Source organism: Lemur catta, chromosome 6 (genome assembly GCF_020740605.2).
Source record: "Lemur catta isolate mLemCat1 chromosome 6, mLemCat1.pri, whole genome shotgun sequence".
NCBI classification, from domain to species: Eukaryota; Metazoa; Chordata; class Mammalia; order Primates; family Lemuridae; genus Lemur; species Lemur catta.
In genome coordinates, this window is record NC_059133.1 from 97373183 (window position 1) to 97388064 (window position 14882).

General features: G+C 37.8%; 1 protein-coding gene across 4 annotated transcripts in view; it reads right to left on the bottom strand.

Moving 5' to 3' along the window:
* BCL2L13 (BCL2 like 13) overlaps nt 1-14882 on the bottom strand; it is an 85754-nt gene that overhangs the window by 57868 nt on the left and 13004 nt on the right. For 3 of the 4 annotated variants that reach the window (XM_045554624.1, XM_045554625.1, XM_045554630.1), the window contains exon 2: nt 13809-13982. In XM_045554624.1, coding sequence (XP_045410580.1) covers nt 13809-13929 — 121 coding nt within the window. In that variant the 5' untranslated portion in view covers nt 13930-13982. Of the gene's footprint in view, nt 1-13808; nt 13983-14882 lie in introns of those variants that run through there. The other variant, XM_045554628.1, reaches the window with a different exon arrangement.

Here is a 14882-nt window from a genome sequence, read left to right on the forward strand (position 1 = left end):
AGGATTTCCTCAATTTTGCCTAGGATTAACTAGGCAAACTGGATGGTTGGTCACCCTATTATATATACATGGATGCTATGGTTTGAATGTTTGTGTCACCTAAAACATTCATGTTGAAACTCAAACCCCAATGCTAAAGTATTAAGAAATGTAACTTTTAGGAAGTGATTAGGTCACCCTGCTCTCATGAATGGATTAATGCTCCTATAAAAGAAGCCAGGTGCAGTGGGAGGCCGAGGTGAGAGAATCACTTGAGGCCATGAGTTTGAGACCAGCTTGAGCAAGAGGGAGACCCTGTCTCTACAAAAAAATAGAAAAATGAGCCAGGCCTGGTGGCATGCGCCTGTAGTCCCAGCTACTCCCAGCTACTCAGGAGGCTGAGTCAGGAGGATCCCTCAAGTCCAGGAGTTTGAGGTTGCACTGAGCTATGATGATGCCACTGTACTCCAGCAGGGGTAACAGAGCAAAACCCTGTCTCAAAAAAAAGTGGGGGGGGGGCCTAGAGGGAACCACCAGCTAGGTCCTTTTTTGTCCTTTTTGTTTTTCTGTTCCTTCCACCACGTGACGGCACAGCAGTTCATCTCCTCCAGAGGAGGCAACGTTCCAGGCACCGTCTTGAAAGCAGAGACCAGGCACTAACCAAACATTGAACATGGCAATGTGCTGATCTTGAACTTTCCAGCCTCCCAAACTATGAGAAAAAAATTTATATTGTGTATTTTGACATAGTAGCCAAAGACAATGGGAGATATGTTAATTAGGCCAGGCTAGTCTATACTGCAGTAATAAAGAAAGCCAGAAATTTCAGCAACTTAACTGAAAAGTTCATTTCTCAGTCATGTTACATGTCTAACCTGGGGAACTAGAAGGCAGGGAGATTGCTCCACACAGTCACTCAGGAACTCAGCCTGATGGTTGAGTTCTGCCCTAGGGTGGTTCTGCCCTAGTAATTATGTCATTAGGAACATATGTTTCCAAAATGATATAGGTCAGAAACTTGGAACTATATAAAGAAAGTAAGGGGATTGAAAAAGGAATAGTGAAGGGTTGTCTTTTATTTTTCTTATCTTAACTGATCTAACAAGTAACAGTTTGTTCAAAATAATAATAGCATCAATGTATTCGATTATGTATGCTTGTGTTTGTATACATATATTACATAAGGCTCATGTGTAAGCAAAATGAATAGCAAAGATACAAGAGACAGGAGGGAGGAATTATGAATTTTTTAAATTTTATTTTCTGACACTCAGACAAAAGCTGATTTTGTTTTAATGTTATTTTATTTTATTTTTTAAGACAGGGTCTTCTCTGTTGCCCAGGCTAGAGTACAGTGGCATCATCATAACTCATTGAAATCTCAAACTTGTGGGCTAAAGTAATCCTCCTGCCTCAGCCTCCCAAGTAGCTAGGACTTATAGCCTGGCTAATTTTTTTTTTTTTAATTTTTTTGTAGAGATAGGGTCTCGACAAGTTACTAAGGCTGGTCTTGAACTTCTGGCCTCAAGCGATCCTCTCACCTTGGCCTCCTAAACTGTTGGGATTACAGGCGTGAGCCACCATGCCCTGTCAGATAGCATTATGTGGACATGGAACTGGTTTAGTTGTATATGTATATTGCAAACTTAGGGCAACCACTATTTTTGATATGCTAAGAGAGGAGAGAAAATGAAATTATATAAAATACTCAATTAAAATCACAAAAGGTAGAAAAAGAGTAGAAAACATAAATGGGAACAAAAAAGAAGGCAACAAATAGAAAACAGTATTGATTATGGTAGATTTTAATCCAACTATATCAATAATCACTTTGAATATCAAAGGTCTAAATGTACCACTTAAAAGACAGAGATTGTCAATAAATCAGAAAAATAAGACCCAACTATAGATTGTCTATAAAAAACCCACTGTAAATATAAAGACACATATAAATTAAAAGTACATGGATGGAGAAAGATATACCATGCTAACATTTATCAAAAGAAAGCAGTAGTTATATTAATTTCAGATAGAGCAGACTTCAGAGCAAGAAAAGTAATTAGAGATGAAGGATATTACATTATGATACAGGGGAAAATTCTCCAAAAAGACATAACTAATCTTAATGTATATGTGCCTAACCACAGAGCATCAAAACATTTGAGGTAAAAACTGATAAAACTGCAAGGAGATATAACTGAATCCACTGTTATAGCGGGAGACTTCAAGACCCCTCTATTAGAAATGGACAGATTCAGCAGGCAGAAAATCACAAGAACATAGTTGAATTCAATCATACCCTGAATCAACTAGATATAATTGACATTTATACACTACTTTATCCAATAGCAGAATACACATTCTTCTCAAGTTCACACAGAACATTTGCCAAGATAAACCATTTCTGGGCCATAAAACTCATCTTAACAAATGTAAAAGAATGAAATGATACAACATATGCTCTCAGACCACAATGAAATCAAAATAGAAATAAATAACAGGAAGATTGCTGAGAAGTCCCAAAATACCTGGAGATTAATCAACACACATGGGTCAAAGAAGAAATCTCAAGAGAAATAAAAAATATTTTGAATAAAAATGAAAACAATATGAAAATTTATGGGATGTAGCAAAAGCAGTGCATAGAGAGAAACTTATAGCATTGAATGCATATATCAGAAAAAAGAAAGATCTAAAATGAATAACCTAAGCTTCCATTTTAGGAAAATAGAGAAAGAAGAGCAAATGAAATCCAATGTAAGCAGAAGAAAAGAAATAATGAAAATTAGAATAGAAACCAATGAAATTGAAAACAGGAAATCAACAGAGAAAAATAAATGAAACAGACACCTGATTCTTTGAAAAGAACAATAAAATTGGTAAGTATCTAGCCAGGTTAACGAAGAAAAACAGAGAAAAGAAGAAAATTACTAACATCATCAAAAAAGGGGGGCTGGGCCCAGTGGCTCACACCTGTAATCACAGGGAGGCTAAAACAGGAGGATTGCTTGAGGCCAAGAGTTCAAGACCAGCTTGGGAAACACGACCAGCTTGGGAAACACAGTGAGACCCAGTCTCTATAAAAATAAAATAAAAAAGTAAGTTGGGCACAGTAGCTCACGCCTGTAATCCTAGCACTTTGAGAGGTCAAGGCGGGAAGATAGCCTGAGCCCAGAAGTTTGCAGTTGAGTGAACTATGATCACGTCACTACACTCTAGCCCAGGCTACAGAGCAAGACCTTGTCTCAAACAAATAAATAAAATTATAATATTATAAAATAAGATAGGCTAAAATGAAATGAAATAAATATTCTTAAAACTCAATGATAAGGAAACAAACAACCTAGTTAAAAAATGGGCCAAACTTAACAGGGTCTTCATCACAGACTCCCTTAAGCAAGCTGGGGGCCATCAAGCCATCAAACTGCTGGTGAATGTGGATGAGGAGGACTATGGGCTGGGCCAACAGAAACTCCTGAGGAACTTGACACTGCAAGCGTTGCCCTGACCTCTTTCCCTTCTCACTTCTCACAAGTGGGACTGTTCTCACCACCCACCTCTGGAGCTTATTGTTCTGGGGTTTGTTTTCTACCCTTCCAACCAATAACACTCGCCTTTTTTTTTTAAAAAAAAAAAAAAAGAAAGAAAGGAAAGAAAGAAAAGAAAAAGAAAAGTGGAAGTGGTGTTCCCTACCCCTCCCTGCACCCATGTGCCTGGACTTCCCCTTTGTTTCCCTTTTCCACTTACCCCTAATGTGTGTCTCTACAGCCACCTTACCACTGAGCTGTAACACAAATGTACAGGGAGAAGCAAAGTCTGTAGACCATAGTCTTTCTAAGGGATTGAAGTGACACTGCTTTGGGGTACACTGAGGGGTTATCAATAATTCTGGCTTTATGAGGGCTCTTAAATTTTGTCTAAAAAACCAAAGGGCTGTGAGCAAGGGAGCTATGTGGCAGGTAGGACTTTGAAGTGATAGGAAATTAATCAATACCCTCTTCCAAATTATAGAATTTAAAAAAATAAGTAAGGCCAGGCACAGTGGCTCACACCTGTAGTCCTAGCACTCTGGGAGGCCGAGGCGGGAGGATCGCTTGAGGTCAGGAGTTCGAGACCAGCCTGAGTAAGAGCAAGACCCCCGTCTCTACTAAAAACAGAAAGAAATTAGCTGGACAACTAAAAATACATAGAGAAAAAATTAGCCGGGTATGGTGGCGCATGCCTGTAGTCCCAGCTGCTCGGGAGGCTGAGGCAGAAGGATTGCTTGAACCCAGGAGTTTGAGGTTGCTGTGAGCTAGGCTGATGCCACGGCACTCTAGCCCAGGCAACAGAGTGAGACTCTGTCTCAAAACAATAAATAAATAAATAAGTACATAGTTCAGATTACTCTATGTAACTTAACTCATAGATTAACTCTATGTAATTTGTGTCCCTATATTCTTCTTTCCTTATTATAACATAAGTGATAATATTTTTCTACATTATTTAAAAGTCTATATCATTATTTAAAAGTATCATTTGTAATGGCCATTTTTCCATTTGATAGGCTACCTCGTATTTTATTAAATCATTCCCCTACTGTTAGATATATGAGTCATTTCTAATTTTCTACTATAATAAATAATAATGCAATGAAAAAAATGGGCCAAAGACCTCAACAGACACCTCACCAAAGATATACAAATGGCAAATAAGTATATGAAAGGATACCCCACATCATATGTCATCAGAAAAATGCAAATTAGAAAAACAATGAGTCACTACTACATGCCTGTTAGAATGGCCAAAATCCAGGGCGCTGATACCATCAAAGGGTGGTAAGCTTGTAAAGGAACAGGAGCTCTCATTCATTGCTGGTAGGAATATAAAATGGTATAACAACTTTGGAGGACAGTTTAGTGGTCTCTTTACAAAGCTAAATATACTCTTACCATATGATCCAACAATGTCAAAACTTGGTATTAATATTTACCCAAAGGAGTTGAACACTTACATCCACACAAAAACCTGCACACAGATGTTTACACAGCTTTATTCATAACTGCCAAAACTTGGAAGCAACCAAGATGTCCTTCAGTAGGTGAATGGATAAATAAACTGTAGTACATCTAGACAATGGAATATTATTCAGTGCTAAAAAAGAAGCTATCAAGCCATGAAAACAAAAATGGAGGAAATTTAAATACAAATTACTAAGTGAAATAAGCCAATGTGAAAAAGCTACATACTGTATCATTCCAACTATATGACATTTTGGAAAAGGCAAAACTCTAGCGACAGTAAAAAAAAAAATCAGGATGCCTGTCGTGGCTCACGCATGTAATTCCAGCACTTTGGGAGGCCAAGGCAGGAAGATCACCTGAGGCCAGAAGTTCAAGACCAGCCTGGATAACATAGTGAAAACCTTATCTCTACAAAAAATTTTAAAAAATTAGCCAGCCAGGTATGGTGGTACACACCTGTAGTCCTAGCCACTCAGGAGGCTCAGGTAGGAAGATTGTTGGAGCCCAGGAGTTTGAGGCTGCAGCTATGATCATGCCACTGCACTCTAGCCTGGGCAACAGAATGGGATATTGTCTCTACAGAAAAAGATTTTTGGAGCTATTGGGATGAAATGAATATATTCTGCATGTGAAGCCATGAATTTGAGGGGCCAAGGGTGGAAAACATAAGTTGTCTTGCTCTAATCCACTGAGTCTTGATGTCTACTTTGGCACCTGTGGAGTTCTATAAAGTCAAGGTAGAAAAGCCATGTATTTTTCATAAAATTAATTCCCAGAATCTTTACTCCCAAAATGAAATGTTGCACAGACATAATCTCTACCACAGGTGTGTGGTGTGCTAACCGTGTTTGCTTTAGTCAAATGCAAATCTACCACTGAAGGTGAATGCTAAGTCTAAATACCTGAGTCTTGGAACAATGGAATCAAGCATTTTCAGACATAATAACTACATTTTAAGGTGATATGTGAAAACTGAAAGACACACTACAAGGTATGATAATTTGTAGGCCACATGTTTATTTTACATGATAATCTCCCCATAAAAATATGATTACTCTTTGATTTAGTAGTTTGCCTCTATTTAAGAAGAGTAAATAACTGATGAAAAATAAAGAAATCTATAGAAGAGCTCTTAATTGACTTACACTTAATCGATTTGCTGAATTAAGTGATCCACTATAGTTTTTCTATAAAACATACTGAATATACCCTCATGAAACTGAACACATGTAGCTAACACTACTTTCCAGCATACTCGCCAAACTTGTATGTGTACCAAGAATCAGTTATTTTTCCTCCAACCTGTTTATGAAAGTTATCCTTGTCACTGAAATTATGTAATTTATTTAAAATCATGGACATCACTGAAATATGACTGTGCAGACACTCGATGTTTCTTTTTTCTTTACTAATTCCCTTGCTACCTGAAATAGAGATTTGATTATATGAAAGGCCCACACACCCGGCCTTCTGCTGCATCTACAAGCTCCTGAGCAAGCAACATGAAGGCTGAAAAATTGGCCCCCCAGGACACACTAACATGGCTGCAGCGTAAGCTGCTCTGGGGCCTAAAATCAGGCATACTCAGCCCACTGCTTCCACCACGAGGGCCCCCAAACTGGCTCCTTTGGCATTCAAATCCCCAGAAAAACTTCACCACAGCCTCAACTAATAACTGCACCTTAAGCCAACAAGGAAATCACAGATCCCACTGACCCTGTGTACTCCCAAAGGAATCATACAAAAATCATACTACTGAAGGTACCCAAAATCAAAGCCAAAGTGTTATACTCAAACAACAACACATATGCATCTTCAGGCAAGAATTCTCTCCATTGAAAGCAATTTCAAAAAATTGTAGGCACAGTGACATGCACCTGCCGTCCTAGTTACTCAGGAGGCTGAGGTGGGAGGATCACCTGAAGCCAGGAGTTTGAGGCTGCAGTGAGCTAGGATCATACCACTGCCCTGCAGCCTGGACGACACAGCAAGAGGCTGTCTCTTAAAAACAGATACAAAACAAAACAAAACCTGACCATAATGGTGCAGAGTTTTTTGCCAACAATAAAAAAAATCAAAACAAGCAACTGCTACATCAGGTTCACAGATATCAATGGCAGGACACAGGAAATATGAAAAAGCAAAGAAATACCACACCACCAAAGGACCACAACAATTGTTCAGCAACAGATCCCTATCAAAAAGAATTCCTCATAATGTCAGATAAAGAAGCTCAATGAGACAGAAGAGAAAAATAAAAAACAAAACAAAGATATGAGAAAATCCAGTACAGGATATGAATGAGAAATTTACCAAGAAGTTAGATATCATTAAAAACAAACAAACAAATTCTGGAGCTGAAAACTTCACTGAAAAAATACAAAGTACATTCAAAAGCTTCAAGAATAGACTACACCAACCAGAAGAAGAAACCTCAGAATTTGGTAACAGATCTTTTAAAATAATTCAGTCAGATAGAAATAAGGAAAAAAGAATAACAAAGAATGAGCAAAGCCCTCAGTGACCAAACATATGAATTACCAATATTCCTGAGGGGGAAGAGAGATTGAAAATTTAGAAAACCTACTTAAGGAAATAATCGATAAAAACTTACCAGGACTAGCAAGACAATTAGACATTCAGATACACGAGGCCCAACAATCCCCAGGCAAACACATTGCAAAAAGGACTTCACCACAACATATTATAATCAGAATAACTAAAGTCGAAGTTGAAAGACAGAATTTTAAAATTATCAAGAGAAAAAAGCATCTAGTCATATATAAAGGGAACCCCATCAGACTATCAGTGGCCCTCTCAACAGAAACCTTACAGGCCAGAAGAGAATGGGATGGTATTTTCAAAGTGCTAAAAGAAAACTGCCAGTCAAGAATTTTATATCTTCCCAGAATAAGCTTTACAAATGAAGAAAAGGCCAGATTCAGTGGCTCATGCCTGTAATCCTAGCACTCTAGGAGGCCAAGATGGGAGGATCGCTTGAGGCCAGGAGGTCAAGACAAGCCTGAGCAACATAGTAAGACCCCATCTCTACAAAAAATAGAGAAATTAGCTGGCAGGGTGGTACACACCTGTAGTCCCAGCTATTGGGGAGTTTAGGGTTGCAGTAAGCTATAATGATACCACTATACACTTGCCCTAGCAACAGAGCAAGATCTTGTCATACATTGTTTCATTCATACATACATATATACATATATAAGAATTAAATGGCAACATGACAGACAAAAAGAGAAAAAGAAAAAACGAATTATAAAACAACTAGAAATCAACTAACAATATGACAAGAACAAAGCCCCATATATCAATATTAACCTAGAATGTAAATGGATTAAATGTTCCACTTAAAAGATATAGATTGTTAGATAAAAAAACATGATCCAACTATATGCTTATAGAAACTCACCTTACCCATAAAGACACATATAAACTGAAAGTGAAGAGGTAGAAAAAGATACTGCATGCAAATGGAAACCAAAAGCAATTAGGAGTACCTATACCTATATCAGATAAAACACTTTAAATCAAAAACAGTAAAAAAAAAAGACAAAGAAGGTCATATAATAATAAAGGGATCAATTCAGTGAGAGGATATAAGAATCCTAAATATACATGCACCCATCATCAGAGCACCCAGATTCACGAAACAAATATTCCTAGACCTAAAGAGAGAGACAGGCAACAACACAATAATAGTGGGGGACTTCAATACCTTACTCACACCACTAGGCAGATCATCAGGACAGAAAATGAACTAAGAAATGTTGGACCTAAATTGGACTTTAGACAAAATGGACTTAACAGACATTTACAGAACATTCCACCCAACAATTATAATATATACAGCCTTTTCATCAGCACATGGAACGTCCTCTAAGATAGACCACATTTTAGGCCACAAAACAAGTCTAAACAAATCTTTTTTTTTTTTCTTTTTTTGAGACACAGTCTCACTCTGTTGCCCGGGCTAGAGTGCCGTGGTGTCATCATAGCTCACAGCAACCTCAAACTCTTGGGCTCAAGCAATCCTTCTATTTCAGCCTCCCAAGTAGCTTGGACTACAGGGAAGCGCCACCACGCCTGACTAATTTTTTTTTTCTATATATTTTTAGTTGTCCAGCTAATTTCTTTCTATTTTTAGTAGAGACGGGGTCTGGCTCTTGCTCAGGCTGGTCTTGAACTCCTGAGCTCAAACGATCCTCCCACCTCGGCCTCCCAGAGTGCTAGGATTACAGGCATGAGCCACCATGCCTGGCCTAACAAATTTTTAAAAATCAAAATCATATCGGCCGGGCGCGGTGGCTCACGCCTGTAATCCTAGCACTCTGGGAGGCCGAGGCGGGTGGATTGCTCGAGGTCAGGAGTTCAAGACCAGCCTCAGCAAGAGCGAGACCCCGTCTCTACTAAAAATAGAAAGAAATTATCTGGCCAACTAAAATATATATATAGAAAAAATTAGCCGGGCATGGTGGCGCATGCCTGTAGTCCCAGCTACTTGGCAGGCTGAGGCAGTAGGATTGCTTAAGCCCAGGAGTTTGAGGTTGCTGTGAGTTAGGCTGACGCCACAGCACTCACTCTAGCCTGGGCAACAAAGCGAGACTCTGTCTCAAAAAAAAAAACAAAAATCATATCAAGTAATTTCTCAAACTACAGTAGAATAAAACTAGAAAGTAATATGAAGAGGAACTTCAGAAACTATACAAACACATAGAAATTAAACAACGTGCCCCTGAATGATCACTGGGTCAACAAAGAAATAAAGGCATAAGTTTCAAAATTTCTTGAAACTAATGAAAATGAAAACACAACATACCAAAACTTGTGAGAAGTTTACAGCATTAAATGCCTACATCGAAAAAGCAGAAAGATCACAAATTAAAAACGTAACATCGTACCTCAAGAAACTAGAAAAACAAGGACAAACCAAACCCAGAGTTACAAGACGAAAAGAAATAATAAAGATCAGAGCAGAACTAAATGAAATAGAGGTCAAAAAAAGAGTACAAAGGATCAACAAAACTAAAATTTGGACCAAGACTCAAATAAACATAGTCAGAAATGAAAAAGGAGACATTACAACTGATACCACAGAAATACAAAAGATTATCAGACTACTTGTTATGAACTATATACTCATGCACTAGGAAACCTAGAGAAAATGAATGAATTCCCGAAAACAAACAGCCTACTGTGATTGAACCAGGAAGAAATAGAACTCCTGAATAGACCAATAACAAATAGTGAGACTGAATTGATAATAAAAAAACCTCTGAATAAAAAAAATCTAAGGACCAGATAGATTCACAGCCAAATTATACCAGACATACAAAGAACTGGTGTCAATCCTAGTGAAACTATTCCAAAAGATCAAGAAGGAGAAACTCCTCCCTAACCCATTCTAGGAAGGCAGTATCGCCCTGATACCAAAGCCAACAAAGGATACAACAAAAAAAAGAAAACTGTACACCAACATCTTCAATGAACATTTACATAAAAATCCTGAACAAAATACCAGCAAACCAAATCCAATAGCACATCAAAAGGATCATTCACCACAATCAAGTGAGTTCTATCCCAGGGATGCTAAGATGGTTCAGCATGAACAAGACAATAAATATGATCCACTACATAAATAGAATTAAAAATAAAAACCATATGATCATCTCAATAGGTGCAGAGAAAGCAAGGCATTCAATAAAATCTAGCATCCCTTCATGATAAAAACCTTCAAAAGACTCAGCATAGAAGGAACTTATCTCAAAATAATAAAAGCCACATATGACAAACCCACAGCCAACATCATACTAAATGGGGAAAAGTTGAAAGCATTCCCCCTGAGAACTGGAACAAGATAAGGATGTCCACTTTCACCACTCTTATTCAACATAGTCCTAGTCAAAGCAATCAGGCAACAGAAAGAAATAAAGGTCATCCAAACTGGAAAAGAGGAAATCTAATTATCTGTTAGCTGATGGTATGTTATACCTAGAAAACTCTGAGGACTCCTCCAAAAGACTCCTAGGTTTGATAAATGAACCAGCAAAGTTTCATGTTATAAAATCAACATACAAAAATCAATAGCATTTCTATACAGGAATGACCAAGCTAAGAACCAAATTAAAAACTCAATCTCATTAAAAATAGCTACAAAAAAAATAAAATATCTAAGAATAAATTTAACCAAGGATGTAAAAGATCTCTACAGAGAGTGTACAGAGTGTACAAATCACTGATGAAAGAAATCATAGACAACACAAACAGAAAAACATCTCATGCTCATGGATTGGAAGAACTGATATTGTTAAAATGACCATACTGTCCAAAGCAACCTACAGATCCAATGAATTTCCTACCAAAATACCAATGTCATTTTTCATAGAATTAGAAAAAACAAACCTAAAATTCATATGTAACCAAAAAAGAGCCCAAATAGCCAAAGCAATCCTAAGCAAAAAGAACAAAACTGAAGGCATCATATAACCTGACTTCAAATTATACTATGAGGGTATAGTAACCGAAAATGCATGGTACTGGCACAAAAGTAAACACACAGAACAGAATAGAGAACCCAGAAATAAAACCATAGAACCAACTGATCTTTGACAAAGCAAACAAAAACATACACTGGGGAAAGAAAACATTATTCAATAACTTGTGTTAGGAAAATTGGCTAGCCAATATACCAAAGAATGAAACTGGATCCCTCTCTCTCTAGCCATATACAAAAATTAACTCAAGATGGATTAAAAACTTAAATGTAAGGCCTGAAATAATAAAAATCCTAGAAGAAAACCTAGGAAAAACTCTTCTGGACATTGGCCTAGGTAAGGAATTCGTGACTAAGACCCCAAAAGCAAATGCAATAAAAAATAAAATAGACAAATGAGACTTGATTAAACCAAAAAGCTTCTGCATAGCAAAAGAAATAATCAAAAGAGCAAATAGACAACCTATAAAAGGGGAGAAAATATGCACAAACTATTAACATGTATTTGACCAAGGACTAACATCTAGAATCTATAAGGAACTCAAGGCCAAGTGTGGTGGCTCACACCTGTAATCCTAGCACTCTGAGAGGCCGAGGCAGGAGGATTGCTTGAGCTCAGGAGTTCGAGACCAGCCTGAGCAAGAGTGAGGACCCCATCTGTACTAAAAATAGAAAAATTAGCTGGGCGTCCTGGTGCGCACCTGTAGTCCCAGCTACTCAGGAGGCTGAGTCAGGAGGATTACCTGAGCCCAGGAGTTTGAGATTGCAGTGAGCTATCATGACGCCACTGACTGCATTGTACCCGGGGTGACAGAGTGAGACTCTGTCTCAAAAACAAAATAAATAAATAAATAAAAGGGCTGGGCACGGTGGCTCACGCCTGTAATCCTAGCACTCTGGGAGGCCGAGGCGGGCGGATTGTTTGAGCTCAGGAGTTGGAGAACAGCCTGAGCAAGAGCGAGACCCTGTCTCTACTAAAAATAGAAAGAAATTATATGGACAGCTAAAAATATATATGGAAAAATCAGCTGGGCACGGTGGAGCATGCCTGTAGTCCCAGCTACTCGGGAGGCAGAGGCAGGAGGATCGCTTGAGTCCAGGAGTTTGAGGTTGCTGTGAGCTAGGCTGACGCCACAGCACTCTAGCCCAGGCAACAGAGTGAGACTCTGTCTCAAATAAATAAATAAATAAATAAAAAGGAAACTGAAGCCCCCCTCCTCACCTTCCCCACTTCTTACTTAAAAAAAAAAAAAAAGGACTCAAATAACTCAGCAAAAAAAAAAAAAAGAAAATTAAAAAGTGAGGAAATGAAGTGAACATTTTTGAAGATAGATAAATGGCCAACAAATATGTGAAAAAATGCTCAACATTACTAATCATCAGGGAAATGCAAATTAAAACCACAATGAGATACCATCTTATCCCTGTCAGAATGGCCATTATTATAAAGTTGAAAAACAACAGATATTAGGGTAGATGCAGTAAAAAGGGAACACTCATATACTGTTGATGGAAATGTAAATGAGTACAACCTCTATGGAGATCAGTATGGAGATTCCCCAAGAACTAAAAGTAGATCAACCATTTGATCCTGCAATCCCACTACTGGGTATCTACCCTGAAGAAAAGAAACTATTATATCAAAAAGATACCTGCACTCATATGTTTATCATAGAGCAATTCACAACTGCAAAGATATGGAATCAACTTAAGTGCTCATTAACTGATGAGTAGATTAAAAAAATGTATATATACCATAGAGTACTACTCAGCGATAAGAAAGAATGAAATAATGTCTTTTGCAACAACTTGGATGGAACCAGAGGCCATTTATCCTAAGTGAACTAACTCAGGAACAGAAAAGTAAATGCCATATGTCCTCATTTACAAGTGGGAACTGAACTATGACTAGACAAGGGCACACAGAGTGGTAAAATGAACACTGGAGACTCAATGGGGGAGGGTAGGAGGAGTGGAAGGACGAAAAGTTACCTATGGGGTACAATGTACAGTACTCAGGTAATGGGTACACCAAAAGCCCAGATTCCAATACGATACCATATACACATGCAATGGAATTCAACTTGTACCCCCTAAATCTATTAAAGTTAAAAAGAACTAATAAAGAAAAAGAACAAAAAAAACCATTAAAAGTAGTTGCTTCTGGAAATGAACCAAGAGGTGAGAAGGGATGTGGCAAGGGATTAACCTTATTAGTATTAATCTCATAACCATACATATAAATTACTTAGATACATATGCTTTTACATATGAACTCCTTATTACCACCTAATATAACCAACAAAAGCCAAAGATAATACCTTGGGGTGAGGAAAGATGTTGCTCTTGCAGCTTCTCCTGAGAGAGGAGTCCCAAGTAGCTGAGGACAACACACTTTGTTTCATAGTGAAATCCTAGAGGCACAGTAGTAGAGGACGCCATTGAATTGACTGGCAGAGCTCCAAAGAGGTCTACTTACAGATGTGTAATAAAACCTAAAAACATAGAAGTATTTTTTCAGTTTAAAGTTTTTTACATGCCAGACATTTTCGCATTGACTCCAATTATTCAACTAAATATCAAAATAAATGTTTCTCACACTTTTCTTTCCAGCAATCTTAAAAAAATGTAACTGCTGGCCAGGCACAGTGAGTGGCTCATGCCTGTAATCCTAGCATTTTAGGAGGCCAAGGCGGTAAGATTGCTTTGACCCAGCTTTGACAATCAAACAAGGACACCAATGCTAAGGCAACCAGACAGACAGACCAGCCTGAACCACTGACCTCTGAATTGTATTTAAGCCACTTTAATCTGAATTTCTACATTAGGCATCCTAAACTTGTACCCTAATCAATACAGCCACAACTCTCACTTTGTCATAAGGACCTGGCAGCTGTTTTACCTACTACATATTAATAATAATACTTTAGTGGTAGGTAAATGACTTGTGCTTCTCTTAACAGTTTTCCAAATAACTGCTTTCTTTTTAAAACAAACAATATGGACTGCTTAAAGATCTCAACAAATGTCCAATAAAAGAGAGGTCCAAATAACAATGGGAAAAAGAGACAGGTAATGTTGGTGAAATTTAACATCTGTGATAAGCAAACTAACATAAATGATAAACAATAAAAAAAATACACGCAGAATTTGAAAAATACAAAATAAAAGAGTGGCTATATAAAGATAACATGAAAATGTGCTTGGAATGGTTAAATACTGCCTTTTAAGAAATGCATTCTTGGCTGCCATTAATATCACTGTTTTCTTAGGCTATGAAAAGAAATCTTGGTTTAACATTTTAAAGTCCCAATGCTTCTATCTTCAGGGAGCAATGGTTCTAAATTATGTAAAAATACCCAAGAAAGCAAACAACAGGCCTAGGACTACCCTGT